General features: G+C 38.5%; 1 protein-coding gene across 1 annotated transcript in view; it reads right to left on the bottom strand.

Annotated features, from left to right (window-relative positions):
- Window positions 1-27,351, bottom strand: part of LOC124802880 — a 205,723-nt gene that overhangs the window by 149,318 nt on the left and 29,054 nt on the right. Inside the window, exons 2-3 of the mRNA XM_047263924.1 lie at window positions 5,639-5,700; window positions 1,702-2,859 (exon numbers count right to left, since the gene is read on the bottom strand). Of these exons, the coding sequence (XP_047119880.1) occupies window positions 1,702-2,859; window positions 5,639-5,700 (1,220 nt within the window). The remainder of the gene's footprint in view (window positions 1-1,701; window positions 2,860-5,638; window positions 5,701-27,351) is intronic.

The raw sequence follows: 27,351 nt of genomic DNA, 5'->3' as shown, positions 1-27,351 counted from the left end.
AATTGGGTTGTTGATCTTTCTGGTTTAAAACACAGTTAAAATCTCCACCTAGTATAAGAGAACACGGATTTTTCCTCAATAAATAAATCAGTTCATCTTGAAAAAACTTTGCACGATCCAATTTGTGAGAATTTCCTGATGGGGCGTAAAGGTTAAGCACTGTCACATCGAAAATTTTTAGGCCTATGGCTCTTCCTGATTCTAGTCATTTGATTTCAGTCATCGGAATGCCTTCCCTTATAAGAATGGCTGTACCGATATTGGCTTCCATAGAAACATTAACAATTTCAAAAAAGCCTGGGATCCGAAATTCCGTTATCGCAACTTCTTGTAGCAACGCGATATCTGTCGCAGACTGGTACAAGAATTCTTTTAGTGCTGCCAATTTCAAGGGTGACTGTATTTTATTAATGTTAATAGTAGTAATGCTATAAGCTTGCATCACAGACATACCAGAAGAATCTATTTGGGATGAGGATTGGTATGATTATAGCAGCAACGTGCTTCTCTACAAGTCACGATCTTTACAAGCTGTGTGCCCATTACATGTACTAACTTCCTAGAAAAATTTTCACTGCTTTTAAACAAAGAGCTTGAGAAGAAAAGTATCCTGAAATCCTGAAAATGGATTGCTATAAGTCACTGTGGCCCTTCTCTTTCTCCTCTTCAGTGTTGGTCCTGATGACTTCATATTTAATATTCTTTTTCTTGATGTCTTTCTTCTCTGGTGTGGCTTTCGCTTGATGACGCGTGACAGCAAGACCTGGTTTCGGTCGCAGCCGCTGGCAGTGGCCGTCTGGCGCAACGGCGGTGGCTTGCGAGTCGTCAATATTTGGTTCCGGCGTGGTGTCTGTTGTGTTGTCTTGCTGTCGAGGCGGACGAAGGGTTGAGGAGACTGAGTAAGGAGTTCACTGAAAGGCTCTTCATTTAGTATCTCATGTGGGGGTGGCAGACAGAGTGAAATATTGTCACCCTATGATGTACACATACTGATACAGTGACTGCTTGTGAGTTGCTCATGAGAGAAAGGAGTGAGAAGTGGTAAGCATTGTTTGTGAAAACAACCAACCGCTCCTCCTTTAGCTGTCTCTCCATGAAGGTCATCCTTTTTGTGCAGAATGTAGCCACATAGCTCAGGGGTATAATGTGTGTCTCTTTAGAGACAGATATATACTGGTCTACACTGAGCTAATATGTGTAGTTCTTTCACATGTGACCTGAACCCTTTCAAGTTCCACTGAAGTGTGGAAACCATCTTAATGGTGAGGATTTCCTATGTCTCTCCCATTGTCACTCCTCAAGATTACTTGAGGGACTCATCTGTTCCCTCAGACGTCGACATCCATACCACTGAAAGTATGATCATCAGCCAATCCATCAGACAGGACAATTTTATAGGTCATCTTCAGATCAGTACATCTCATTACTGTGAAACACAGCTTGTCAGCAGGTCAAGGATTTCAAGAAAACTGAATCCTCACCCATTTGGCAAGCTGCAATTCACAATTAACTGGAGCATGGGTCTGGAGATGTTGGTTTTATATGTTCTGTCATATCTGGAAGTCTACTTCATGATAAAAAATGTAACTAATCGCACTAAGTGTCTACAAAAATTTATTCATACATCAAGTGCAAATTTTTTAATACATGCAGCATATTATGTAACTAAAATTACATTTTGACAAGTAATTTTAGCCTTACCTGAAGGTGTGATCTTTCCACAACAGCCAATATTTGTGCAGTATTTCTGCCTGACTACCATCTCTGTTATTGTCAGGTTTTCCATTAACTGATAGAGAAGTGCCTTTCTTTTGATTTCCCTTCAAAAATTTTTTCTTGTGATTTGTATGCATATTTTGCCTGACTAGTGTGCTCACAAACACTTTTGCAAACCCTTTTTTTGAAGAATTTCTCAATGCAGTTTCAGCACACGGTTCCAGATGAGTACACTGTTCATCCCCTTCATCTTCTAAAGTTCTATCTTTTTTTGAAGATATTTCCAATTCACTCACTTGACTCTCTGCAGCATTTACCTCTTGTGTATCTTTGATAAAATCTATGGTATCATCCTTACTGATTTTCACATCAGATTGTGGGCTAAAATTTTGTTCAGTTTCAATGGAAACTTTACCTCCTGAAGACTCATTCTCTTGCTGAATTATTGTTACCTGCATCCCATCTACAACATCAATATCACATTTGCAAATGCATCCTACATTCGTAACTTTACACATTAATGAATCACATTTATAATTTATTATTTCATCTGAGAATGTATCAGTAATAGTGGTACTGTTCACTGCTTCAGAGACACATTTAGAACCGCTCATTAAATCTCCTGATTTAGGCATATTATCTACACTGTTCAGAACTTCTACAGTTACACCTGGGCATTTCATTAAACATGAAAGGTTTCTGGCATAATCTGATGGTTCAGAGCAATTTTCCTTTTCTTGATAAACTGTTTTACAGTTATTTGACTGCATTTGTTCAAGCCTATTTATCATCTCAGTCTTTTCTGAGCGCAAAGTACCATGTTGTTCCTTATTGGTTGCACAATCATGTTCATAGAAATCATTATTCTCATCTGACATTTGTGCAGAACTGTGCTCAAAGGACTGCAAAACTTTCTGGTGTCCTGTTTCAGCAGTCTTACCACAGTTTACAGATAATGGTGCTTTAAGAGTAGGTTTCCTTTTGTTAAACTTAAAAGAGGTATCCAAGATTTTTGCATGCTTATCAAATCTTTTCTTGCTTAGTTCAATCTCTTTCTTGAATTCGTCTAGCTTTCTATTGACAATGGACAGTTCTCTCATCTTCACTCGTTTCCTTTGCTCTTCCCCTCTGAGTATCCTGGAACTTCAGATACAAGGATATAATGTTCTGTGCAAAAAGCCTTATGAATAATCAAACAAATAATGTCGATTTAATTCTAAATAAGACACTAAAAACATTAAAGCTATTGACCCTACCCATAAGGAAACAGAAAATAAACTTGAAATTACCAGCTGCAAAATTATTCACATCTGTTGAGAACGAGAAACAATAAAGAGTAATAAATTTCTTCATTGTGAAATAAGAGAAAATATTGCTAGATAAAAAGGTGTACAAAATGGCATATGTATGAAAGCTAACATGAGTTAAGGATTACTTTCCTACATATAAGTACGAGATGATAATGATGATGATGATGATGATGATTTGTGGTAAAGGCACTAAATAGCATGATCATCTGTACAATTGCTTGAATTAAATACCAATGAGTATGGTGAAAATCTGATGAAGAATAACAATAAATTGAAAAACTAATTTTTTCCCACACACAAGAACTGAAAAGATAAGCCTGATATGGTGAGCATCATAAAAGACCATCAATAAAAGTCAGACAAAAACAGCTGAATAATTAGATAAATTCAAGTATCTTTCTCTTTCTGCAACAGCATTCATTGCTGAATGTAGCATGTAAGTGCCAGTCTTAGGTCAGCAATACATCAGTATCTAGTGCTGTTTCATCTGGATGTCGATGGCTTGAGACACTAATGTTCACACAGAATTTCTTCGTCTTAAATGAGATACACATTTATGAATGGGATCTTAAGATTGCTCACATTATACACTAGTAGAATAGTCCTTTCAGAACATCAAAACATGTCAGTTTTCTACTGTTACATATGCATAAAAACTTTATTTTCTTGAATGTGTGCAATAATCAATATTTTCACGTTTTTATTATTATTATTATTATTATTATTATTTCATAACAAACATTCACTTAATCTGAGAAGCACTGAGCAGTGGACCAACATTTAAAAAAAGAAGTCAATGACCAAAAGTCAACAGACCAGTGAAGTTGCATCGTTTAATGTGTTGGGATGGCAGGGGTTGTTTGGGGTAAATAGAGCACTCTGACAAAGAACGCAACAAGCCAAATAAATGAGTAACGGCAGTCACAAACATCATGGCTATGTGCATAGTCACTGTTAAATTCCTTTCTATACAATCCAGTCACATTAATGTGACCACCACCTATGTTTGATCTCAATGTACAATTACCACTCACAGATGGCATGTGGCCGCTCTAGCAGTGGAGGATATCCACAGAATGCTTGGGAATGCGGAAAACAGTGCAGTCATTGTCATAATGCTGAACGAAGCAATTTAACTGACACCCAAAAGGCCAAGGGTGGAATCATTTCCAAAATGGCTAAGTTTTTAAACTATTCACATGCTGTAGTGATTAAAGTATACCCTGCATGGCAAAATGGCGCTGTCCAAAACCCATACCAAGGCAACTCTAGTGCACCATGGGCCATAAATTACAGAGGTGAACAACAGCTGTGGAGTTGTGTATGGGCAAATAGAAGTGCAACTGCTGGCTGCTCAGACAAACCAAGAGGCTACCAAATGTGTCTCCTCAACGACTATTCAGTGAACATTGCTGCATATGGGCCTGTGCAGCAAGTGTCTGGTTCATGTACCCTTGCTGCCAGCTGCTCACTGGCAATGAAGATAGGAATTTGCCCACCAGTACCATAACTGGACGTCCAACAAATCATGTTTGATGCTGCATCAGACAGATGGTCATTGGTGTGTACAGTGTAAAAGGTCTGAAAGCAAAGGTCCTGCATGTATTAAGGTCTGGGGAATGTTTCTGTGGCATTCACTGGATGATCTTGTCATTGTGGAAGGTATAATGGATCAACAGAAGTATGCATCTACCCTTGGGGACCATGTCCACCACTGCATGAAATTTATATTTCCTCGGCACAATGGCGTCTAGCAACAGGATAATGCAACATCTCACACAGCTCGCAGTGTATGGTCGTGGTTCAAAGAGCATTAGGATGACTTTACTGTACTCCTCTAGCCCCCTCCACTCCCCCCCCCCCCCCCCCCCCCCCCAGATTTAAGGCCTATTGAGAATCTGTGAGGACCATATCGATCAGGTTGTTCATGTCATGTATCCTCAATCAAGAAAACTAGCACAGCTGCCCATGACACTGGAGTCAGCATTGCTCCACATCCCTACTGGTACCTTCCATAACTTCACTAACTCTCTTCCTGCTCACCTTGTGGTGCTCCATACTGCAGAAGTTGGTTATTTACACTTTTGGTAGGTGGTCATATTAATGTGACTGGACAGTGCTTATACTGAAAATTCCTGGATAGAAGAATAAGTAAAATAAAGAAAAGGCAACATTTCAACTATAGTGGACAGGTGTGTGGCACACAGATACATATAATAGAAAAAAGTTAACTGTTTTCTATTATGTATTTCTGTAGACCATGCACCAATCCTCTATAGGTAAATGATTGTCTTTCTCTTATTTTACATATTCTTCTATATACTAATAGATTGTCTTTCATGATTTAGTTTAGTTTAGTTTAGTTTATTGAGCACCCCGTTTTATCATGTACAATGATATGGGATTTGTCATATGTTACATACAGAAAAAATATGAATAACAACATATTATGTAAAAACTATCAGTGAATAATCTGAATTAAATATATGGGCAAAACAATTATAGCTTACATGATATAAATTTGATATAACAGTTATCATTCTATCTAGTATTTTCTATTACCATATTATGTGAAACTTCATCTTAAAAGAAAAACTGTAACACACTCATACCTTTCAATATCTGCTGTCTTAGGTTGAGAGCATTTTGCAGCTCTCTTGGAAGTCTTCCTCACCTGAAAATAAAAGATATTGGTCTTACAATAAATCACATATCTTTATCAGTGCTATAGGTCATAAATATCAGCTAGAGAGAATGTTAGACATTTTTCATATCTTAGGACACAAAATACGACAAGAAATGTCCAAACTTAATTAATATAAGCAAAATTAAGGCAACAGCTAAACAGGCTTCATATTATACACTTCTGACATCATCAGCGTGGGGATTATCTGTAGTATTGTAAACATTGAATAAATTTTCAGCTGTCAAGATGGCTAAAATCATTTATTCATACAGATTACTGGTTGCAGCAATTCCCTGTTGCCATCTTCAGATCGGCAAAAGATGGGACACAAATTTCAGGATATAGCAATTAACAGAACATCTTTCACAATTATATCCAAGATATGCAACACATGGAATAACAACATACTTATGTTTCCACATTACACAATCTTCTCCCTCAGTACAATAAGTGGTGCTATACAATGTATGACCATGTTGGTACTGTGAGCTATACTAGAGGTCGGCATTTCAGTTTTAAAATAACAGCTGTTACACACGTTATTACAACAATTACTAGTATTCACATTCATCATCACTTCACAACTGACAGGTCTCAGTGTGAACTTCTTAGTGTTGTGAACTTCTTAGTGTTACATAAGTATATCTGATGGCACAGAAGTAGTATGAACCAGTACCATCTCACATTACATTAAGGCATGGATCTACTACTCCCTGTAGTTATATATGCCTAAACAATTATCAAAACACAAAAGCTAAATCCGTATTTTACAGTAACAATGTAAAAAGGTTTGTGTATGAATTATGTCTTATGAACGTTGCACACAATTTTACAGACTTTTTTTTTTTTAAATTGTTGAATACTGACTTGCTTGTGTATTATGATAATAATTTAAACTAAATTAAACACTACCCAAGCACTCCATGAAGGCCGAACAGTACCAACCAGGCGCTGTGTTAAGGACCAGAAACTGCTGGGAAGAAGCGTCGAGAGGAAGTTGATGATAAGCTTCTGACAGGTCAATTTTAGAAAAATAGTGGCCTCCCGCAAGTTTAATTCTTTAGGTCATAGGGTAAGTGTCGATGAGGCATTGCGCATTTACAGTGGCTTTAAAATCGCCACAGAGACGAATATCATCATTGTGCTTAGCAAAGACAATGACAGGAGAGGACCACTCACTGGAAGTGACAGGAAGCAAGACCTCTGAAGTAGTGAGACGATCAAGCTCCCGTTTTACCCGATCACGAAGGGCCACAGGAATGGGCCGAGCCCGAAAAAACTTGGGCTGAGCAGTGGGTTTGAGCATGATATGAGCTTCAAACTCGTTTGGACGGCCTAACCCAGGAGAAAAAAGGGACGAAAATGTCATCAACAAGGAATCCAATTGAGCATAAGGAATAGCATCAGAGACGATATTGACAGAGTCATCTATGGAGAACCCAAAAACGCGAAAGGCATCGAAACCAAAAAGATTCTCTGCGTTACTCTGGTCGACCACAAATATGGGAACAGTGCGAACGACAGATTTGTAAGATACCTCAACATTAAATTGTCCCAAGAGAGAAATCTTCTGTTTATTGTACGTCTGTGATTGCCGAGTGACAGGTGATAGGAGTGGAGAACCCAACTGAAGATACGTCTGAGAATTAATTATAGTGGCAGCAGAACCGGTATCCACCCGCATGCGAACATCTCGACCAAGGATTTGCACGGTGAGGAATAACTTCCCTGAAAGGGAAGAAGTGCAATTGACAGACAACACAGAAGCAGAATCAGCGTCACGGTCTTGAACATCATGTATGCAGTCGGATTCGCAAATGGCAGACACATGACCCTACTTTTTGCAATTGTGACACACGGCCCAACGTTCGGGACAGTCCTCCCGTGAATGTTTCGTAAAACACCGCGGACATGAAGGAAGTTGCCGTGGGTTTTGCTGCAGTTTCTTATAGGGCTGTTTACGGTTAGGTTGAGGCTGCGCGTGGGAGCGTACTGCGGCCACGTCGGTTGGCGGGGACACACCGCATGCGTCGTCAACAGTGCACAGAGGTTGTATTTCCCTGACGTCACCCCACGCCTCTATTTGCGCCCCAGCGGCTCAGGAAATTTCAAAAGACTGTGCGATGGATAGGACTTCATCTAGAGTCAGATTTGCCAACTGAATGGCACGTTGCCGAACTTCTTCGTCGGGCACCGACCAGATAATAGCATCCCATACCATGTAATCGGCATAGGATTCTTTGTGAACGTCAGTAAAAAATTGACACTTTCGACTGAGGCCGTGAAGTTCAGCAGCCCAAGCGCTATAGGATTGATGCGGTTGTTTTTGACAACGATAAAAGGCAACACGAGAGGCTACCACATGCGTTTGCTTTTGAAAATAGACAGACAGAAGTGAACACATATCAGCAAAGGACAAAGACGCAGGATCTTTCAAAGGAGCCAACTGCGACAACAACCAATACATTTGAGGTGAAACCCATGAAAGGAACAGAGACTTACATGTTTGTTTGTCTGTGACATGAAATGCCAAGAAGTGCTGCCGAAGACGTTTTTCGTAATCAGACCATTCTTACGCCATCTCGTCGTAAGGAGGAAAAGGAGGTATAGACAACGACGAGAAACGCCCTGCATTTGATGCCGTGACAAAATCGCGAATCGCCGATGTTAGAAGCATTTGCTGTTCAATGAGACCTTGCAATAGTTGCTCGACAGTAGCCATGGAAACCTGTGGGTGAATAATGAAAAGGAAAAATCCACTACCTCGTCACCAATTGTTATAACGTCAAGTTGAACACATATATTTCAAAACGACACAAGACATATATGTCACTGAGCAAGTTGACAAAGCAAGACATGTGAACAAAGTGACATTCAAATGAACACTGAGTCCAAGTCTAGCGGCCGCTGCCTGGCTGGCCGCTTAGATGGCGTGGCTGCTGCATGGCTGGCAGACAGCGCCGCATGTAGAGGACGCGTGTAATTGCGCGGCGGCACTTTGAATGATCGGCTAGTCACAACAATATTATTATGTATCATGCATTCATTGCTGTATCCTAACATTTTGGTCCCACCTTTTGCAGATCCAATGATGGCAATGCAGAACTGCTGAAACCGGTAACACCAGTCTAAATGGTATCAGAAGATTGAAAACTAATATGGGAGTATACCTCCACTTTTTATGCTGATTCCAAATCCGTTTTCAGTTTCTCCTGTCACATACTGTTTTGTCACAATTTGATTTCAAAAATATACTGCTGTGCATATTGCTGAAGGGAAATTTCTCAATGTGGCCATATATACGTTCAGGCTGTTGTTCTAGTTGTTATTGTGTGACCTTGAAAGTGTTGTTTATTCCAAGGCTTGAATTAAAGTGCTATATTGTGTTTATTTTCTATATTTAAGACAGTATTAATAATAGAGTTCACCTATTGTTTGTAGTTACTACAAAATCAACAATGTATGTGAACAACCCCAAATGTTTTCTGTTACATTTGTGGAAATTATACAGTGTATTAAGTAGAGAATGATTATAAGAGATTTTGTGAGAAAAACTTACCATGCTTATTTTAAAATGAATCCTGGTGGCTAGAACAAGGGATGAGCAGCACAGACAGTTTGCCACTATTGTGGCACGGAGGGAGCATAAAAATCACCTTCATGACTGTTACTTCTGTAGTTCAAAAAATAAGAAATAAACTGTGTATCTAAGCACTGATTCAACCATTAGGCAGTTGCACATGGGGAAGATCTGATTGCTCCTCTCCCTCCAGCTGTTTTAGACAACATGGCAAAAGATGATGATGAAAATAAAGCCAATGTAATCAACAAAGATGACAGTGATGTCTCCCAGCCTGAATGTAACTTTGCTCCACAATTGTTCTCTCACAATGATCTTAATGATCATGTATGAGGTTTGAATTTGCCTAAGGAAATTGTGGAACTTCTTGGCTCCCAGTTAAAAAGTAAGTTCTTCTGGACTCAGGAACATGATACTCATGGTACAGACACTGAGAGACAGAACTAATTCCTTTATTTTCACAGAACAAGTCCTTGGGTTACTGCAAAAACATAAACAAGTTAATGCACTTCTATGGTGCTGAACATGATCCTGTTCAGTGGAGACTTTTTCTACACTCATCAGTGAGCAGACTGAAAGAAACATTGCTGCACGATGAGAATGTGTATGGGTCCATTCTTGTGTCCCATTTAGTTCAAATGAAAGAGACATGTGAGAACATGAACATACTCTTAACAAGTATCCAATATGAGGAACATAAATGGCTTATCTATGGTGACTTCAAAGTCACTACTAGGACAACAAACTGGTTTCACAAAAATGCTTGTTTTCTTTGTGAATGAGCCAGTCAGGCAAAGCAAAGGAACTGGAGCAAAAGAGTTTGACCAGAGAGAAAAAATTTTGTGCCTGAAACTAAAAATATTCTGCACACACTGCTTGTAAAACAAAAAAAAAATCTTGATTCCAGCACTACACATAAAATTTGGCTTGATGAAGCAATTTGTAAAGGCTCTGCCACAGGACAGACCCCGTTTTAAGTACCTTTCTAAGAAATTTCCCTTCATCAAACAAGACAAATTAAAAACTGGAATTTTTGTTGGTCCTCAATTACAGAAACTGATGAAAGATGGAGATTTTGATAAAACAATGTAGAAGAGAGAAAATGATGATCGCACACCTTCTGATCTGTTACAGAGAAGTTTCTAGAGAATAACAAAGATTCTAATTACAAGACTGTTGTTGAAAAAATGTTGCAGAATTTCAAGACGATGAGTTGTAACATGAATGTGAAAGTCCAATTTCCACAGTCACATATCAACTACTGTCCAGAAAATTTGTGACTTTAGAGTGAAGAGCAGGGTGAACATTTTTACTAAAATATTAAGGAGATGAAGAGTAGTTACCAATGGAACTGGAATGCAACTATGATGGCCAACTACTGTTGGATTTTTAAAGAGAGACATTTGGCATATACAAGGACCTGCAAGGAAGTCAGAGAAAAGAAAGTTTAAAAATTAATGGAACACTGTTGACTTCACATTTTTATACAAGGCAATCATGAAATCAATTTGGAAGGGTCCTGTAGAGTATTTTTCAATTATTTTATTTTTTAAATGTGTTTTGATTAAAGATTAAACTTGTGTGAAATTTTCTTTGAACATATTCGTGGGCTCAGAAGTTAAAATGTCAAAATATTACTTCTTATTTTGTGTAAGAACCTGACATGACACACAAAAAGAGATGTTATTTCTAGAATTAGCATAAAAATTGATTCGAGAACACCTACTTTCAACAAATAATCTGACAAAAAGTTTTAAAATGTAAACCAAAATGTAATCTATATGAATAAATGATTTTCATGATCTTGGAAGTTGAAATTTTTTCAGTGTACAGGCTCCCCACTGTAGCACAATAAAGAGATTAACTCCTAATACTTCCAAAATCCACCTTACACAACTCTAAATTAATAAAAAGGATGTACAGATATCAGAAAAAGATATTCTTCATCACCTACAAGATAAATCTACATGTGTGAAATCAACTAATGTCCACAAAAATAAACTATAATCATCACAAGCAGTCATAAGCTGTGGAAGACTGGACCCTCAAATTGATAAAGTTCCTCCAACAAAGTCATACAGCAATGATTGCTCTGGCTGATTTTCACCACTGAAAACACTCCTATCCTGCTGTCATCAAAGAGATGAATTCTAGTCAACACTTCACTCAGGTTAAACAAGCCACTCTATTAGAGGGCATAGCAGTGATAATAATTCTGTCCTCCAGAACCCCATACCATAAATTCACCGACCACGGTTTTTGGTGTGCAACTTGCCGCAGCCAACATGGATTTTCAGTTGCCCAACAATGCATGTTATGCAAATTAACATTTCCATGGTTCATGAATGTTATTTATTATTAATCAGTAAATAAAATCAAATTAATAAATGTGTCATCCCTCTGAATCTGAAGTTGAGCCCATCGGTAGAATTCAATGTGACACATACAATATGTACTAGTTAATTCTTGGTAGAGACTGATATGCTAAGAATAATATTTATGGTGATGCAGAACACGAACAATACTACTCTGGCTCATGCCAGATTCCCTCGCGATTTGACACGAACTAACACAAGGATCTTGAACCACATGGCAAGAGTGCCAATTTCCATTTGCTTGTTGACAATTTTCATTTGCCAGATATATTTCCGATGCATTAAAGATCTAGTTGTTCTCAATTTATGATACACATATTTAAATGTACGACATGTAGGGTAGGTACATTGAGGATATCTTTCAGCATATAAGTCTCTAGCTCTCACTGAATTTCGTTGGCATTCTTCATAAATCAGAAGCATATCGACTTGTTCTTTGAAGGAATACATCATTCACATTTGCTTGATTCAATGATACTAGTCTTACCGTTCCTATTTGTGTTGTATTGTAAAACTGTCGAAGGTGTTTACATGTCAATGGACATTAGATGAATATGCCATTTTCGGCGAATATTTACTATTTGCATGATATACGAGAGACAACTGTCAGAGCATGTCATTTGATAAGTGCCGATGTGATAAGGAATACCACTCAATCCATGATAATAAGATTGCAGCACTGCATTGATACCAATGGTCATCACTTCGAACACCTTCTGTGTGTGTGTGTGTGTGTGTGTGTGTGTGTGTGTGTGTGTGTATGTGTGTGGTTTGAGGTTTTCGGGCGCTAAACAGCGTTCTGTAAATGGACATTCATGCCACCTTTGTTACCTTTGTTGACCTTCAAAGATCTTACTGTTACACATCATTGGATTCGTCATATTATGTCCCCATTGTCCCATACAAGATTTGTCCCACAAACTTTTCAGCTACTATCACATTTTCGGAGTTATTCTAGGTGGTAACAGTTAGTGACTCACCCTGCATAATACCATATGACATAAGAGAATGAAAATAAGCGAAGCAGACTAATTTTTGCATCAAATGATCACATACTTCAGATACCGTTTGAATAATAAAAATGGTAGCATTAAGTCTTTGAACAAGATTCTGAATGTGCGCTTTCCATGGCAGTTTACTATTCAATCGAACACCTAGAAATTTGAAATGTTCAGTTTCACTAATCATATGCCTATTCTGTGAAATTAAAACATCAGGTTTTGTTGAATTGTGTGTCAGAAACTGCAAAAACTGAGTCTTACTGTGATTTAGCATTAGTTTATTTTCTACAAGCCATGAACTTATGCCAAGAACTGCACTATGTGAAAACAAGCCAACATTGCACACAACTTCCTTTACTACCAAGCCAGTGTCATCAGCAAACAGAAATACTTTAGAGTTACCCATAATACTAGAGGGCATATCAATTATATAAATAAGGAGCAGAAGTGACCCCAACACTGATCCCTGGGGTATCCCCCCCCCCCCCCCCCCCAATTTGACCATATTCCACTCAGACCCCACATCACAACCATTCTTAATACTGTGAATAATGACCTTTTGCTGTCTATTGCTAAACCAATTGTGAGCTACTCCTTGTATTCGGTAATGGTGCAACTTCTGGAGCAATATTTTGTGATCAACACAATCAAATGCGTTAGTTAAATCAAAAAAATTGCCTAACATTCAAAACCTTTTGTTTAACCCATCCAGTAACTTACAGAGAAATCAAAATATAGCATTTCCAGTTGTTAAAACAACTTCTAAAGCGGAATTGTACATTTGATAGCAAATTGTGTGGTATAAAATGATCAATTACCCTTGCATACACAACCTTTTCAATAACTTTAGCAAACTAAGGTTGTCTATATTACACCTTTCTCCCTCTTTATAAAGCAGCTTTACTACTAAATACTTTAATCGTTCAAGAAACTGACCATTCCTAAAGGAAAAATTACAAATATGGCTAAATACAGGACTAACATGTGCACCACAGTACTGTAATATTCTGTTAGGCACTCCATCATATCCATGAGAGTCCTTAGTCTTCAGTGATTTAATTATGACTCTATCTCCCCCTTGTCTGTGTCACAAAGGAGTATTTCAGACATCAATCTCAGGAAGGCATTTGCCAAGGGAGTTACATGATTCGCTGTAGAAACTAAATTTTTATTTAATTCACCAGCAATTCTCAGAAAATGATTGTTAAATACTGTACATATATCTGATTTATCAGTAACAGAAATATTTTTTCTGTGAGCTGACTTTTATCATCGACTTTGTGCTGCTGACCAGACACTTCCTTCACAACTGACCATATGGTTTTAACTTTATCCTGTGAATTAGCTATTCTATTTGCATACCACATACTCTTCGTCTTCCTAATAACATTTTTAAGCACCTTACAGTACTGCTTGTAATGGGCTACGGTAACGTAATTGTGACTACTTCTAATATTTTGCTATAATTCCCACTTTGTTCTACATGATATCCTTACCCCACTAGTCAGCCACCCAGGCTGCCTTTTACTGGTAGTACCCCATTTAGAACATTCTAATGTAAAGCAACTCTCAAAGAGCATGAGGAATGTGTTAAGGAAAGAATTAAATTTGTCATCATGCCCACCATGAGTTACTTGCATGGTTCGAGGTAATGAAACACTTTCGCCCATGTGTACAATGCCATCTCTTAGTGATTTTCACCAACCATAAGCCCATAAATACAAATCTTTAAGAACAAAAATACCAAGTGTTCTTCGCGCCAATTAGCAGAGTAAGTATCGCAGTTCTACATGGACATATACCATGTTTGCAGAACTGATACTATCCTTGCTAACAGCCTATCCCACAACTGGGGTGTTATCTCTCCTCCTGTGAACTTTGAAGATGTTGTTCAAGAACAGGAGAGTGACAAACAACTGGACAGCCTCTGTCATGACACCTACACACCTACAGTGACCTACAACTTGATCTAGTGCCCATTCCTGGTTCTACCTGCAAGATTTGGTATGATTTTTCTACAGGCACACTCCATCTCTCCCAGAGAAATTTCAGCACTGTGCTTCTGACCACATCCACATACTTTCACAAGCAGCATTAATACCACTGTGCTGTTCATGTCTCGAAGTTTCATCTGGCCAGGATATGGGAAGACTGCCATCAATAGGCATTTGCCCGCACTGCATTCCAGCAACCCAAAGTCAGAAGGCACACCCATGCACCTCTTGGTGCTTTCAATGCAACACACTGCTTTGCTCATGTCCATGTGGACATCATGGGCCAACTCCCCCATCCCATGTCAAGCATCACTTGTTGACAATAGTGGACTGCTTCACACGCTGGCCAGAGGCAAAACCCTTAGTGGACATCATCGCTGATACCACCAACACTGCTTTTGTTGACACCTGGGTGGCATGCTTTGGCTACCCCATTCATGTCACAATGGATCATGGCCACCAGTTTGACATTGTATTGTTTACACACTTCGCTTAACTATGTGGCATGCAATTGAAATAAATGGTTTTAGCTTCATCATAACTTGCATTGAGAAGTATCTATTTTTCATTTCTTGATGGTGACTAGTCTCAGACACCTGTGCCCATTTTCAAACCATCTGCACTATAAGTGTTACATATAAAAGTGACAGCCCATGTACAGAAACTGCCCCTGCAAATTTTCTGTTGTTATGTCGGCCATATACTGTTCTGATTACTGCAGGGATAGTTTCTGTACATAGACTATAGCCTGCAGTTGTCACACTTACAGGACAGATGGTTTGAAAATGGACACAGGTGTCTGAAACTAGTTACCATCAAGAAATAAAAAATAGATACTTCCCAATGCAACTTATGATGATGCTACAGCCAATTATTAATTACAAGACAAGCTGCAGACCTATTTTTCACCTGCAGCGTACTGCAAATTCATATTTATGTGGTATAGAGTTACACAGAACTACCAGCTACAACCTGGTGTCTTTCAGTGGGTCCATCTAACACTGAAAGCCTCCCTAACTTGCCACAATGTTGCCTGGATGGAAGCACTCCCTGTGGTACTGCTTGGTCTGCGAGTAACACTGAAAAAAGCAATCGGCACTTCACCTGCCAACCTCATCCACAGATAATCTCTTGTCATTCCTGGTGATTTTATGGAGGAGGTACCACCACCCTATGATGCCTTGGACGCTCCACTGGCAGAATGTCTGTGTACCCATATGGTCCATCTCCAACGTCACGTACCAATGCGACCTGACACCAGCGAAGTATTCTTCAGAGCCACATTGTATCATCACCTGCAGTGAGAGAATGCTTGACATCAAGTGCAATGCCAAGACAGTCAAGGTGCCAACTGGCCAAATAAAGCTGGCTTATGCCTTGACTGGTCCTGCTGCCATTCACTTCCTTGAACCAGTGGAAGACATGTCAATGAATGATACTTCCCCTCATTGCGGATCAGGCAGAGCTGACACCATTTCATGAAACTCACAGCCTTGAAGCCAACAATAAATTATTACGGACAGCTCGCAGCCAGTGCTGCCTGCCACTGTTGTCACTAGCCAGTGGTGCAAGGATATGCCCACTGTGCATCCTGCCAGACCCACATGCTGATGTCATGTGCCACCGCCCAGTCACTGCTGACAGTCCTGCAACCAATGTTCTCTTGATGGACACTACGAAGCACATTAAATGCAAATATCTGTCACACAGGCCAGCCACAGGCTGGACACCTCAGAGCTACTTGCAGTTGGCATAAATTGTCTGTATACAGTTTGGAAACCATGTGCTGGAATATACCAATGTCTAATTGGAAGTAACTCCACATGAAAGTCATAGTGGCCCTGAGGATGTGACAATATGACCCTAAGGCAAGGAACCCTCAGACCACCATATAAATAACCACGAACTAGATCCTGACCTTTCCACTCTATTTACATATGGGACATAGGAAGAATGATTGCTCAAATTCCTCTGTTCTCAAGTCAATTACTTTGATCTTGTCTTCATGCACCCTGCAATAGTGAAGTGTAAAAGGTTGAGCATATTCCTAGATTCTTCACTTAGTTGGGATTCCTGAAAGTCTATCTTTAAGTGTCTGTGAATACAGGTTTTTCAGCATTTACATGACAATCTCTTGTGGATCAAACAAATCTATCACAGTTTAACCATGTTGCCCTTCTTTGTATATGTACAATATCCCTTAATAAGCCTATTTGGTATGGATCTTTATTCATCCCACTCACTTGAGCAATGTCTTATTGTTTAGTAAACCATCACTTTTGTACTGTGACTGCATTTACCCTGTATTCTACCAATGAACCAGTCTATCACTGCTGCTTTGCCTATGACTGAACCTACGTGGTCACTTCATTCTATATCTCCACAAATTGTTACAGCCAGATATATGGAGCTGATTGATTCCAACTGTGACTTATTGATACTTTAGTCATGCAATATAATGTTTTGTATTTTGTGAAGTACACAATTTTATACTACAGTGGCCCCTGCCCCCTCCCCCAATCAATCTACAATGTATTATAGTTAGAAGTATTTGCAAGTTATGTATAGAATCTGATAGGGACTTCATCAAACCATGGAGCTTTGTTCAATTTTAGAGATTTCAGCTATTTCTCAACACAACTGACACATCTACATGGCTTGTTCAGAAAGTAAGTGAACTGTGACTTTTTTTGTTTTTTGATGGTTGGCAAGTAGTAGAGGGGGTTGCCTTGACCAGAGCAAGCACTGCAGAGCCATGGTAGCATGTAAACTTATGTTGTAGTGTCCAGTTGTGTCAAAGGTGTCAGTAAGAAATCCTGTCAAGTGTAAGCCACATGCTGTGATCTGCTTCCTATTCATGGAAGGAATAACACCTACCAAAATTTGTTCACAAATCAAAATGGTTTACAGCAAAGGTGTTATGGACAGAATGAGTATGTTTAAGTGTTGTAGGGAGTTTGGCAGAGGCAGAACAAATGCTCATGATGACAGAGGAGTGGAAGACCTTACATTTTGACTGATGACTTGGTGCAAAAAATTAAAAAAAACTGTTCATGATGACTGCCAACTGAGAGTGGATGATGTTTCTACAATATTTCCACAGCTCTCCAGAACTGTCTTATATGAGACACTCACAGAAACACTGGGATACTGGAAACTGTGTGCAAGATAGGTCCCGAAAAGCTGACAGAGCAGCACAAAAAAAATCGAATCAATGGCACACTAGAGTCACTTGAGTTAAAAGGTGAGGATTTTCTGACCTCTATTTTGACTGGAGATGAAATGTGGGTGGCTCATCACATGACTGAGACAGAAAGACAGTCGTCAAAGTGGTGTTACATCAAAAATTTCAAAACCACAATTTTGAGCAAAAAAATCATGGCTTCAGTGTTTTGGGACTTAAAAAGCATCACTCGGGTCAAATTTCTGCCTCAGAGGGAGACAATCAATGCACAAACAAATTGCAAAACCCTAAAAAAAGCTCAAAAGGAGCATTCAAAACAAAAGGAGGGAGACACTAGCAAGAGGAGAGGGCCTGTTGCATGACAACATCCCTTCTCACACAGCTTTAGCCACCAAGGTGCTCTTGGAACCATTTGGTTTGGATTTTTTAAAGCCCCCCACTTCCCATATTCCCCTGACTTGGCAATGTCAGATTATCATATATCTACATCTCTGAAAGCTCATCCATGTGGAATGAAATTTTCAACTGATGAGCAGGTACAGAAAGTGGGGGAAGGAGCTGGTGGCAGAGTTCTTTGAGGAGGGCATAAAGAAGCTTGTGCCTTGGGCTCATCTCATGCACTGAACTGGAGGGCAAGGCAATTAGCAGAAAAATAGTCAGTAACTGTATTAACAAAACCCTGTAACTTTTTTTCAACTTCTGTTGTTATAAAAAAACTATAAAAATCAAGTGCGCTTACTTTCTGAGCATGCTTCCTATATCACTCATCTCTGCAGTGGTGAGAGAATTAAACACAGCCAGTACTTCTGTATCTTCCTTTGTAAAGAAACATTCAAAACAGACCAGCATTTCTGCTTTTGCTCTGTTAAGGCAATTTCAGTTCCTGCGTTATACATGCATGTCTTGATGCTAATGTTGGTGCCACAGACTGTGTTTGCATATTTCTTTGTGTTTTATGAGAAATCTTTTGATAAGATACTGCAATGATACTCACTGAAGATTCCACAATTAATGCTTCTGACAGTCAAATACATTTCATTTGGCATCTACCTATAGTTATATTTGCTTTTCATTTTATGCAGTATTCCCATTAGGTCAATAAGTACCCTGCTACCCTGTGCTTGGTCATCTATTTTTCCAAATTTGGGCAACAATTCCTCTGCATGTTAATGCAAGTAATTCCTATCAGTCACTCACCACTACCAAAATCCCATACATTCTCTCATAATATTTGGTAGGCTCATCTTTCTGATTATTAAAACTCAAATGCACTGTTGTGACTAGTACTGGCCAAGCTACTCATTACATCAAATTCTTTGGAAGCCTTTTAATGCACTGCATGTTTGCACTCACACTACCTAGCATGACAGAATAACTCAGTATTGGTAAACTTAGTTATCAGTCTTATATTGTCAAACTGCAATGATGCTGCGCATTCTCAACCAATGTAATAATCAGCAATTCATGATGGTAATCTAATAAACTGTCCACTCACAGCTATGACTAGGTTCATTGTTCACAATATGCAGAACTTTCTAATTCCAGTTCGGCTGAATCCAGAAGATGTTACCACCTTCCGTTTTTGTTAATGGTAGAATTATATCACTTCTGTTTAGGACCAGAGACTGATATGTCATACCAGCACTTCTTTGGCTTGATATGGCAGATGTCATATTGATTTTGGCATATTTAGCTGTTTTCTATTAAGGCTTTCTGTATGCCAGTACAATGCATTGGCGTGTTGAAGGTTTATCACAAACAAGTACCCCTTGTAATAAAATATCAGTTGATGATGCATCAACAATATAAGCCTCAAGAGGTACTGTGATAGTCAACACAAAAGACGAAAATTTCATGTCTTTGGTGTAGTGCAGTGGATAAGGATGTGCATTACAGATTTGAAGGAAGTATGTTCAAGTCCTGCTATATGCCAATTCTTTTTTTTTTTGTCTTCTTTTTTTCCATCTTAGTATTCTTGACATATTCTGGGACTTTCTTATGAATGACATACAATTATGTTCTGCAATATTCAAAGTTATTTACATTTCTGTCTGATTAGAAAACAAAGGATGAAATAAATATCCAGTTTTTTATTTCCGAATATGTAACAGTTTATGAGTATGTGATAGGCAGGAACCTAGAGGATAGTTTAAATTCATATTCTTCCATGTCACAAATATTTAGCTGTTTATTTCCTTGTGTACACAAAGATTTTGAAGAGACAGATACTTCACATGTTATAACCAATGGCATTTCTTGCTGGTATAATTCTGCCGCTAACGACAAGTGTCAACTTTGGGCCATGGGTATTTTGTGTCAGGTCACTGCCAGCATTTTCAGTCTAATGGGCCAGTTTATGGAGACCAATTTATCGGTTGTCTGATAAATTGGATGCCTGTAGGCACTTTGTGAACAATTTTTCTTGTAGGACAGTTGGATGGGTCTGACCATCCTAAACAGTTGACCCTCCCTTAACTTAACTCAACAAATTGTGCCATGTTCAGCACTGTACAGCCAACCTCCCAACTGACAATCTTTTGCTGTCTGTGTGCATGAAAATAGATGCTGTTCAAAATGGCTAATGTGGCAGATAGTAAGGCTGATAAATGTGGAATTATAGAGTTTTTTGGGAGATATATAGAGAGTGTAAAAGCTTGTGGGACACTACACCTGAAGTGTGCAGCAACAGAGAAGTGAGAAATGAGGGCAATAGGGACAGAAAAGAGCAGCAAGAGCTCATTAGTGTGGTCAAAAAGCTAATGTCATCATAACCAGAACAGTGAGAGCAATTTCAACTGCATGCAGTTCTCACTTACAGGAAATGTAGCCTCAACAACAGGTCATTGCCAAAAACTTATTTCTTAAGTTTTATGTTTATCCAAGTTGGACTAAATTCTCCTCTCTCCAGCATCACTCTTCTGCCACAAATTATATCTTTCCCCGTCATAAAAAGACCTGTAGTTCCAATCCCTTTTCCATCCCCTGTACACATCATGTCAACCTCTTCTTCCACTGACCTGCGCACCTTTCCCTCCAATGCCGCCACCACTCCTGTTAAACTACACACAGCCAAGAGTGGATGTGAGGAATGTAACCTATGGAAGTGTTCTGATTTTCTACTGATGAGGCATCTTCAGTTTCTTTCACTGCTATTATTTATGACAGTTACATATCCTACGACTGCATAATAATAGAGTTTATGTGAATATCACTTGCTTCATCTTTTTATTTATTTTACATTAATTTGATATACAGTAGAAGCTTGATATACTGCTGTCTGACACATCGCACCTCCAAATATAACGTGGCACAAAGTATGTCCCCCAAAACAAAATATCTTTTATGAACAATTTTTGCCTTCTTAGTACATTTCAAAAACTCAAAAAAAGTCTTCTTACAGTCTGCATGTAGCTTTTCTGCAGTCTAATTTACTGCTGTAACCACTGAGCTGTCTAAGCAATAACCAAAATAGATGGATGTAATTAAACTCATCCTTTGGTTTATCACATACCAGAATTGCTGCTGGGCAGAAGCTTGAACACACATCACATGGTTAACATTGTGATGCAGTCAACAACATAACCATACAACAGTGCTTCACAGTAATCAAAATAGCATGACCATTATGGGGATCATAAATTATTGATTCATTTTCTAGATTTATGTGTGGTTGTTACAATATCACAGAAATTGAAAGCATGTCCTGTGGGTGATAAACTAAAAATTATTGATCATGTGAAGAATGGTGAAACTAAAGCAAGTTTATCATGTGTTGGTGGTGTACCTGAAGGAACAATCACAGAATGGGTGAAAGAAGAGAATAAACTTAAAATTTTTGGAAACACAGTTGAAAGGGAGGTGGGAAGGGATCGAAAAAGGACTAAATTAGTAATAGACAGTGAACTTGACAAATTCCTTTATAGTGGTTTCTAACAGAGAGAAGTCAAAGTGTGTCATTTTCCAGGCCAGTTATTTTCACTTTGATTTACATGGCAACAAAGATTTTATAGCTTCTGTTGGATGGTTTTTAAGATTTGGCTATATCACCATGTTATTCACCAAACAACCACTTAACAAGAAGCAACATACTTGCAATTTCCTGGAACTCTACACAAAGTAATGGTAGATGAAAATTTAAATGATTGTCAAGTGTACAATTGTGATGAAACAGCGCTTTATCATTGATTGCTTCCAATCAGAACTCTCAATACAAAAAAATAGGAAATAGGATGGGTTTGAAAACGAATAAAAACAGAATAACTATCCATTTTTCTGCAAAAAAAACAGGAAGCCAGAAGCTGAAATCTCCATGTATAGGTAGAAGTAAAAGCCCATGATGTTTCAAGCATGTAAACGTGTCATCATTACAATGCACTCACAGGAACTCAAGAATGCTTCGATGACATGTGGCATTTTCACCAGATGGTTTCAAGAAGAATTTGTTCCTTCTGTGAGAAAGCACCTACCGTCATTGAAGCTGAGACATTTTCACCAAATGGTTTCAAGAAGAATTTGTTACCATCAGTGAGAAAGCACCTATGGTCACTAAAGCTGAGAGAAGAAGCTCTACATAGCCTCAGTCACTGTCCAGCTCATCTATCTGCTGATGTGCTGCTATCTATTTTTGCCAAAAAACACAATGGTATTAATTTGGCCACTGCATCAGGGCATCATATGAGCATTTAAGACTCATTATCATTATGAACTGCTTCAATAGTAAATTGAGATAAAGAAATGGAAATGTTATTAAAATCTATAAATCTTAAGAGTGTTGCATACTCAGTAGATTTGTCATGGCAAAGCATCAGTCTAACCACTATTAGGAATTGCTGTAACAAGTGAGCCATTGAAGGAAATGCAACAGATGAATGTTGTAGTGACACAGATTTCAACAGCAGTGACATCCAATCTGCATGTGATGTTCTAGGTGCAATACTGATCTTGAAGACTCAAATCATTGGGCAGTTGTCAACTACAAGGAACTGATTTCAGAAATCACAGATGACAAGACATTATTGCTGCTGTTAGAAATGGCAGTAGTGAAGCAGTCAAGGATGAAGATGACCAAGAAGATGAAGCTGACAAAGAAAGTATAGATGATGTTCCCAGTACACATGAAATATTGGATTAATATAAATAAATTGATTATGTGAATGTAGCAACAAAGTGAACCAAACCAAACTGAGGTGCACCTGATGAGCATAAAACAATATGCACTAAGGAAACTGCTTGAATTGACCTGCCAAAGAAATCTAACTGAGTTCTTTAAAGCAGTAGAATAATGACACACTGCAGTCTGCGAGCAGTATTTTAAACTATTGTACTGTATTTGACAGTGTATTCAAACTCGTGTCGTGTTATTGTTTGGTCGACACTTGAGAGTGAAGTTCATCTCATTGCTGAAACCTATTTGGTAAGTTTCTGAAATTTTTACTTCTAATGTTCTTTAAATTTAAATACAGTATAGTACAGTATGTATAATACTGCATTATGTGTTCTTCCTAACTATCCATGTGTAATCTGTCATTACATGGCTCATTTTCGATCTACCCTGGGTACGCTGTAATGTGGGAATAATGCATGTCCCCCAACAATTCTGTTACATCGGACTTCTACTGTATTTCCTCATGCAACTATAAATCATGTTAGAGGTTTCAGGAATCATTTTTGATAATAATTAGGGAGATACAACAGCACTGAATTTGCTCATAACTTTTTCTAGTGGCTGTTAACCGTAATGTAGCTAACAGTCCCTCCTCAAAGATAACAGCCTGTTTCATAATTGTATTCCTTTCCATTAAGAACAGTTTGGTGGTGTTCAGCAACTCTGAAAAGCATGTTTCATCCATTCTTAAATAGTTATGAAAATCCATGGCTTGCAGCTCCTTAAGATTGTGTGGGTGAATACCTTTATTCGCTTTAGACATTTCTTTGGCCACAGTTTTCTCTCAGATTTTCCTGGCCTTTTTACCTCTAAAACAGCTAAGACATATTACAGTTTTGGTTTCTGTGTTAAAAAAGCAGCATCTCATTGAACATAACCCTAATGAACTTGCTATAAACAATTCCCAGCCAGCGATAGCAACAGGGTGAGACTGCAATTATTGAGTGCAGTTGGTTGGGATGTGTATAGGCCGCCATGAAATTGGTCAGTGGGTTGGTTGGACAATAAATTGGTGTGTGTGTAGGGCCCTTAACAATACAATACTTGTGTGTACTGTAGCCGAATGCTAATCACTGCAAAATCGAAGGGTGTCAGTGTTTTCTTATGTTTATATTACCATACCAGCACTTCTTAAAATGCAACTACGCTTAATAACTACACATAGGAGTCACTGCCCAATTGCTACACATCACAGGAAATTCATCAAGTCATGTATGGATTCCAAGTGATCAGCAATAAATATCTGCAATCTATCTACACACATGTGATCTGCACAATGTTCACAAGACATGGTGACTAATTGCTGTGATCCACTGCTCGTGTGTGAGGCCCTCTGTGAAATGACTCTTGTGGCATGCCATATCAGTATGTCCAGTCAATGAAAGAAAATTTGGGGAAAAAGTTTTGTACGGTAGTAGGGGGGGGAATGTAATGAATAATACAATAAAAATCCTGATTGATGGGCCTTGAATGAGGAGGTATGGGGGCACTTATAAGTCACTTTTTTAGGCTTTTCTTGAATATCTCAAAGACAAACTACATTAAGTTTCCTACAGAAAAGGACCTACTCATTTTTTTCTTTAGGACTAGTTTCCACACAGCACAGGATGCAAAATTTGCAGTTCATTAAAAATAGTGTTTTAATGGTACAAAATTAATGTTTGTTAATCAATAAAGTGTGTTAAGATCGAATATTAAATGTTTGTACAACATATAGTTGCAACAGAGATAAATTGTGTTTTGGGGTGTTTCAAGGTGGAAAGGTGGGAATGGAGGTTAGAAGCATGAGGGAAGATGGGTCGCAAAATTACCTTGCACGTGACTGAATGCTGAAAAACTAGAAAGAGAGTGGAAAAAATTGCTCCACCCCATCTACAAATCTTCCATGACACCTGCTAATTACACAAGACAAAACATGCATAGCATTGGAAAGTTCAAATGGTTTTCCAAAAATCACTGAAAATGTCTAGCAAGAAAAGGTAAGTTTCCATTTCAGATATTTTGTTTGAAGGAGCCCTCTGCTTCATCCAAATTAATTCATACTTTTACCTTTTGCTTTATACAGTTACCTTTTAGTACAACCATATTGTTTCACACGGAAACAACTCTGGTTATTGTATTATTTCATAACACTCTCATATTACAGTACAATCAAATTGGTTAGGAATACAGTGATATGTCTTTCAATACTTCTTCCAGTTCTGCACAACAAAATAGCCTGGAATTGGAGTATCCTCTCTTTGAGAAAAGTACTTATCTCTATGGGCTTTATATGACATAGGGTTGTAAACAAGTGGAATGTGGTGTTAAAGTGTCCAGACACTGTACAATGGCAATCTCGTTTACTGGCAGATGAAGAATATTAGAGATGCTGGCAGAGAAACATTTTATCTTGACGAGTCATGAATAGACAAAACCTAACATGCAGTAAATCCTTGTCAGAGGGCTGGTGCATTATGTGAAGATTGTGTCGTGGGTGCCACAGGATGGGGGAGTGCATCAAGAAGACTGATAGTTGCAGATGTCAGATCCAAGAATGGGTTTGTCAGGGAATTGCAGCTTAATGTTCTGGGCAAAATCAACACAGGGTGATTATCATGAGCAGACAAATTTGATGAACTTTAAAAGTGCTTTAAGAGAATGTACAGCCAAATACCTCAACTAATTCAGTTACTGTTGTGGATAAAGCACCTTACCATAACCAGCAGACTGAAAGAACTCCTATGAAGTTTGACATGAAAGCGTGAATGTGCTTGAGTGGCTGCAACACAGAAATATCCCCTGCAATGACAGTATGAGGAAGGATGAACTGTAAATGAAGTACATATAAGCCAGTCAAAAAATGGACTTGTTGACTGAAATCAAAGGCCACCAGGTTGTCCACTTGCTGCCTTATAATTGTGATTAGTATGCAACAGAATTAGCACAGGCAAAAATAAAAAGGCATGCTACAGAGTGCAACACATCAGAGGACTTGTCTGCCAGAAGTATGCTGAATCTTGTGGGTACTTCCTTCCAACCAGTTATGGCCAAGGAAAATTAAAGAGATAGAAGAAGAACACTGGGCAACATATGGTGTCATCAAAATTCCTACTGATGAAATTATCTTTAATACAGTGACATCAAATTGAAGTGAGGAAGAATCATACACACAAACAGATAATAACGTACATCCACATATATCCTCACCTCTTCTTAAATTTAACACACTGCAAGTCTTATGAAATGATAGAATTTAATGATTACCTTTTTGCTTCCCACCTCAGAAAAATAGATAGCTGTTTGTTTGTTTAGTTTATTATGACATAAGATTATCTCAGGAAGAGGACTGAGCATTTACATGCTATCATAATTGCCACATTTTAATGCTGTTTCCTGATTGTTTCTTAGTTTAGCCATGTTTAAGGCTGGTCTTGCAACAATATGACTGTAATTAGTTATTAATAAATGCGAGAGAACACCCAACTGCCAATTTAAATTAGGTAGTCCACATTTTAGGGCAAAATGTCTGGTTAAATATGAGCATAATGCTGAGTCCGGCTTTTCTGTTTTTGGATCTGGTAAGCCCACCAGAGGAAGAATAAAAACAAGAGTCCCATAGCACTTTGGATTTGTACCATCCTAAAAAGTAAGTTACCATATCATTGAAAATAAATTACAACTTACTTAAATTAAATTCAAAAAATAAATAAGGCAGCAGTTACTTTGTCAGCTGGGTGGTACCAGCAAAGTGTGTCACCTTTAAGGCTCGATGCACAGGTATGGTTTATTATCATGTGTTTGCAGCATTATTTTCTTGCGCATTTCAACAGAACATGTGAAACATGCAAACTCAGTGTGAGGACACAGTGAGAGAATTGTATTCACTGACCATTGCTGCATTACACTGATCTTGCCAATTGCTGTGAAGCAGCACTCATTGCCAGAGAATAGGGCAGTGCACATGTGGTCACACCTCCAGGAAAAGCTGTCATCAGCTTGCAATGGAAGCAGCTGGTTTCAGCACTGAATTGCTCATTGAAGGGGTGCAAAAAGACCTTGAAATATGGGACACATCTCACAAGCAGTATCATGATAAGATTAAGAAGACAGGCACATACTTGCAAATCTGTGTAAAGTTTTGTGAGGGTTTCACTGCAAAACAGATTAAGAGAGTTGTGAGGGTTTCACTGCAAAACAGATTAAGAGAGAGAAATGATCTAGATACACAACACTGTTAAGCTATTTGGTGTTTGTGTTCTAGAGGTTCCACTTTTCCTCAATTGTGGCCATTCAGAACTTGAAAAGGCACTAAACAGTAAATGCTTTGCTCCCTGCAAAGAGCTCTTTCTTCAGAATGAA

The sequence above is a fragment of the Schistocerca piceifrons genome, chromosome 6 (assembly GCF_021461385.2).
Source record: "Schistocerca piceifrons isolate TAMUIC-IGC-003096 chromosome 6, iqSchPice1.1, whole genome shotgun sequence".
Classification (NCBI taxonomy): Eukaryota; Metazoa; Arthropoda; class Insecta; order Orthoptera; family Acrididae; genus Schistocerca; species Schistocerca piceifrons.
Note: the sequence above shows the minus strand (reverse complement) of the source record. Positions and strands in the feature narration are given on the sequence as shown.